The following is a 5,004-nucleotide window of genomic DNA, read 5'->3' as shown; positions in this document are numbered from 1 at the left end:
CCGACCCCTGCTCTATGTGCTTACAAAGTGATTGTTTAATCATTTCTTCCACCATCTTTCCAGGTATTGAAGTTACACTGCATGGTCTATAATTTCCTAGGTCTCCTTTATTCCCCTTTTTAAAAGGTAAGTATTATATTTGCCCTCCTCTAGTCCTCTGAGATGTCACTGGTCCTCCATGACTTCTCAAAGATAATTGCTAACAGTTCCAAGACTGCTTCAATTAGATCCCTAAGCACCCTATGATGAACTTCATCAGACCCTGCCCAACTTGAATACATCTAACTTACCTAAATATTCTTTAATCTGTTCTTTCCCTATTTCAGCTAGCATTTCTTCCCTTTGTTGTTAATATTAATTTTGTTGAGTATTGCTCACCATTATCCTTTTTAGTGAAGACTGAAGCAAACTAGACATTAAACTTCACCCAGCTTCTTTCCTAGTACAAAGCAGAAATATTTATTCAATGCTTTTGCTTTCTTTCCATCATTATTGACAATTTTTCCATACCTACTTAGTAATGGATTTATGACTTTCCTAGGATTTCATTTGCCCTTGAAATACTTCTTAAAAGTCCTTCCTGCACTATGTGCCAGTTAAGGCTGCACACATTACATATCTAATATAAAAGTCTCTAAAGCAAGGAAATGAAAAGTTCAGCCATCTAACAGTACATGCCCTTTATAGCTCTACCCAGATTCACAATCTCATAATTCAACTCACAAATGTCTTCTATCTTAAGTACACCTCTACCCTGATATAATGCGACTCGATATAACACAAATTCGGATATAACGCGGTAAAGCAGTGCTACGGGTGGGGGGAGGGGGGGCGCTGCGCACTCCGGCGGATCAAAGCAAGTTTGATATAATGCGGTTTCACCTATAATGCGGTAAGATTTTTTGGCTCCCGAGGACAGCGTTATATTGGGGTAGAGGTGTATATATATGGCCCCATAATCATGGTTTCTGAGCACCTCAAAATCTTTAATATATTTATCCTCACAACACCCCTGCGAGGTTGATAAATATCATCATCCCCATTTTACAGATGAGGACTTGAGGCACAAAGAGACTAAGTGACTTGCCCAAGATCACACAGGGATTCTGTGGCAGACCAGGGACATGAACCCAGGACTCCCGTATCCTAAGCTGGTGCCCAAACCACTGGAACATCCTTCCTCATTCTATCCTTCCTTATATTTATCTGAGTAATAGTATCCACAAAGATTATATAAATCCAATAATGGGTATTCATCCACCCCATGCCACAGAACGATCCAAAAGGGTATGCTGCAAGTCCACTAGTGGTTCAGGGTTCAAGAGGGAAGGCAGAAGAGAGGAATGCTCAAAAAGGGCAATTTCAGTGGCATATAGCCATGAAAACTTTCAATATACTGTAAAGTATGCACAGTATAAACACTTTACTGGTTAATCTTCAAGAGCTATAGCATTCACCACTAATTGTCAGTAGTTGGTTTAGGGGTTTATATATGATGAAAATTTGAGGGAGTAGGTTCTCTCTTTATACGTATTTATTACCTCCTAAAAGTAATAAGTTTCATTTCTAAGGGTGGCATTTTAAAGTACCATTGTTCAGCGTATCGGTATTTAAGATTTAAGTCACACTGCCTCCATTATGCTGGGCACTATACCAGCACAAAGTAAGATCCCCTCCCCAAAGAGTTTGTAAACCTAAGACCTTGGTCCTACACAAAGAACTGTGTTGGAGGAACCCTGTGCCCATGCAAAATCCCACTGAAGTCAATGGGGCTCCAGACAGGTGTAGGACAGAGTCTACCTACACTCTGGATTGGGGCCTAAGAAGGCAAGCGATATAATAGAGGAAGAAGGGGGGAAATACTAAATGAAAAACAGGTCTACTCAGAACATTGTAAATACTCCACAGCTTCCCCATAACATACCTGTCTTTTAAAAACAAAAAGGCCACTTCTCATATGGCCCTGACCCCTTTATAAGAACAAAATTGGGAAGTTGTTTCTCAAAATTGTTTTAATTAGTTGCAAAAACAACCATAGTTTATTTTGAAAACATGAATAATGAACCTAATTGGTATATATGCTTTCCATAGTAGCTCCTGTAAAGTGAAATTAAGAATACCTACCTCCATTTTCTTCTCCATTACTATTGTTTGTCTCAGCCATTTCAGTGCCATCTAACTCAGATTCACATCCTAAATCCAATGTTCCATCTGCTGGGCATGTAGATTCTTCTTTCTGCAGTTTAAAAAAAAAAAAAAAAGGAACGAGGGGAGGGGGGAAGAGAGAGGAGAGAGAAAAGAAAAATAATGTAAGGCCAGCCACAAAAAATGTTTATATTACTGTTAGGTTTCCCCAAAGGTAAAACTGTTGCAACACATTTGGGTGTCTACATTTCAAAAACTAATCTGCTTCCTGCATAAGTTACTTTATGGAAAGAAGTAAAACATGATCTTTACGAGATAGCTCTTTTAGCTTTTGATTTTCAAGTTATCCTGTAAAAAGTCACAATTTAGACTTTTATAAAAAGAGTTATAAATCAAAATGCACTTCCTTTCACTTTTTGTGTTTGAACAGACTTGTTTGGCACTTAAAAATTCTAGTCATCTAGCTGAACGTCCTAAGTGCTGCAAGAGAAACACAAATCCTTTAATGTTTCTCTTTTGCCTGTGCCTGTTTCCTGAATTCAAATAGCTGCAGCAACCTGGAACTCACAAGCCATGGGAATGATTGCAAATACCTGGTTTCAAGCCAGGGATATCTTCAGATTTAAAACAAGACCAAACTAAACATTCTTCCATTAGCAAATGAGAAAATGATTATTCTGAAATCCATTCATTGTTAACCAAAAAATAGTGCATTTTTAGTTCTAAGGAGCAGCATTATCCATACTGCTTTTATTGTTTCTAAACTGTGCACAATTATTTTTCTATCACAAATATCAAAGAATTTCCCCCAAAACTTCAATAGATTAAATCTAGTCTGTAGAACATGTAATTTCACATTATTGTTTTCTTGCCCCTACTTCACCCTCCTCCCCAGTATGAAGCCAGTATAGTTTGATCATGGGTATCAGGGGGAAAAAAATGTTTTTTCCAACCAGCACAACACATAAAAACACAACACACAAGAGAAAACCCACAACTACAACCATCACCACCACTTAGTATCAAACCACTCAGGATTTTATCACTGTAATTATATTCCTGATTTAAAATAAACTGTAACTTAAAAGCTGCTTACACTGAACTTGCAAAAGTCTTCCACTGTTCAAAAAATTAAATATTAACACAATTACTTCATGAGAAAGTCAGTGATCTTCTTGAACTCACTGCTTATAAAACAAAGGCCTTTCTGTTAACAACTCTACAGCATGGTTTTCTTACCATACGCCAAATTCAAGAATACATATACTCTTTGAGATAAAACATTCAGTGTTTACTTTCATTATAAGACATCTGAAAACAGTTAGAAAAGACTTTCAGCTCATCTACTCCCACAGAATCTAATTTGTTTACCTTTATATCTATTGAGACATACATGGCGCTATTAATCCACTTTATGTACTCTGTATATGCAAAAATTCAACTTACTTTGAGAGCATAGAGTCCCGACTTCCCAGGGATTTTGAAGAATGTTCCATCACCTACACGAGTGTTAGTATGAAGCATTGCATTCAGACAAGCTAATGGAGAGGTTCCACTGAAAAATAAAATTGTGCAAAAATAAAGCAGTCCAAGATCGAGTGCCTCTTGTAAAACTATTCCCTCTGTCTTTTTTTTTTTTTTAAACTCATGCTTGCCTTGCCTTTTTTTTAAATTCTCCCAACCTTGAAAACATCTACATTACAATAACAGGCCAGTTTCAAACTTAATCATATGCATCTGTCCCCTAGGCTTCAGGCAAAAAGTCTGTGAATTATAATTATGCTTTTCTTCATACAGCAACCAGCTCCACATTCTAAAGGAACCAAAGTCCAAATATTTATGTGAAATTACTTCACAAATAACACCATGAAGCCTCATTTTCAAAATGTTACCGACAACGTGGCTGCTGCACATGAATGATCAAAACAGTACCAAGTTCAAGGGCAGCTGCATCCCATAGGATGAAAGGCAACAAAAGAATAATAATAAAGAGCCCAGGAAGAACATATTTAAACTTACAGGAGTTAAAGTTATTTAGGACAGTATTTTCCTAAAATGGCCAACCTAAGTTACTATAGAAACATACACACACATATTTTATACTTTTAGTGGAGCAGTAATTATATGCAATATCATATTGGAATGCACTTTAAAGTACCTTTTAAAAATGGTCAGATAAAATCAATACCTTCACACAGTGTTTAATTTGTACAAATATCTTTATGTGATGTATACACAGGGCTAGATTTTACATGCAAGAGAAAAACAAAGCATGCATTTTTGCTCTGGCTAAATTCATATTATTCTGAAAAGTTAATTTGGGGAATAGTGAGGGTGCAGGGAGCGCTCACAAACTTATCCTATTTCATATTAATGGAACTAAAATTAACTACAGTGTTTATAGGTGTACTGTCATCATATCTATCTCCCCATACACATTGCTGTACTTATGATTAGAGACTGAACTTCCAATTGTGTTTCTTCACATAGACTCCAATCTTGCAAACACACATGCTTAACTTTATCCACATAAACAGTCCCATTGACTTAAAAGTAACTAATCGTATGTGTAAAGTTATGCATGTGTGTTTGCAGGACTGAGGCTACACCCAGCAAAATACTGGGCCTGGAACTTAAAGTAATGTGCTTCAGTTAGACAATACAAAAAGTCTGCAGGAATTATGGTTCAGGAGTCCATTATACAATTTTTAATTATACTGGTCCCTATTCAAAACTGTTTTTGGTAGATTTTATTGGTAGGAGCTAAATTCTGTCCTCTGATGTGCACACTGTTCCTAATGAGTTCAATGGTTGCATCTCAAAGCAGAATTTGTCCATAATGTATATACACCTCTACCC

The 5,004-nt window shown here is 36.7% G+C and overlaps 1 protein-coding gene across 2 annotated transcripts in view; it reads right to left on the bottom strand.

Annotated features, from left to right (window-relative positions):
- Positions 1–5,004, bottom strand: part of ASXL3 (ASXL transcriptional regulator 3) — a 151,587-nt gene that overhangs the window by 87,527 nt on the left and 59,056 nt on the right. Inside the window, exons 1-2 of one of the 2 annotated variants that reach the window (XM_026661865.2) lie at positions 3,592–3,641; positions 2,125–2,236 (exon numbers count right to left, since the gene is read on the bottom strand). The exons of the other annotated variant lie outside the window; for it this stretch is intronic. Coding sequence (XP_026517650.1) covers positions 2,125–2,164 — 40 coding nt within the window. The 5' untranslated portion in view covers positions 2,165–2,236; positions 3,592–3,641. Of the gene's footprint in view, positions 1–2,124; positions 2,237–3,591; positions 3,642–5,004 lie in introns of those variants that run through there. 2 annotated transcript variants of the gene reach the window in all.

Source organism: Terrapene carolina, unplaced genomic scaffold (genome assembly GCF_002925995.2).
Source record: "Terrapene carolina triunguis isolate 2854851 unplaced genomic scaffold, T_m_triunguis-2.0 Scaffold58, whole genome shotgun sequence".
NCBI lineage: Eukaryota > Metazoa > Chordata > Testudines > Emydidae > Terrapene > Terrapene triunguis.
This window is presented reverse-complemented; position numbering and strand designations above follow the sequence as displayed.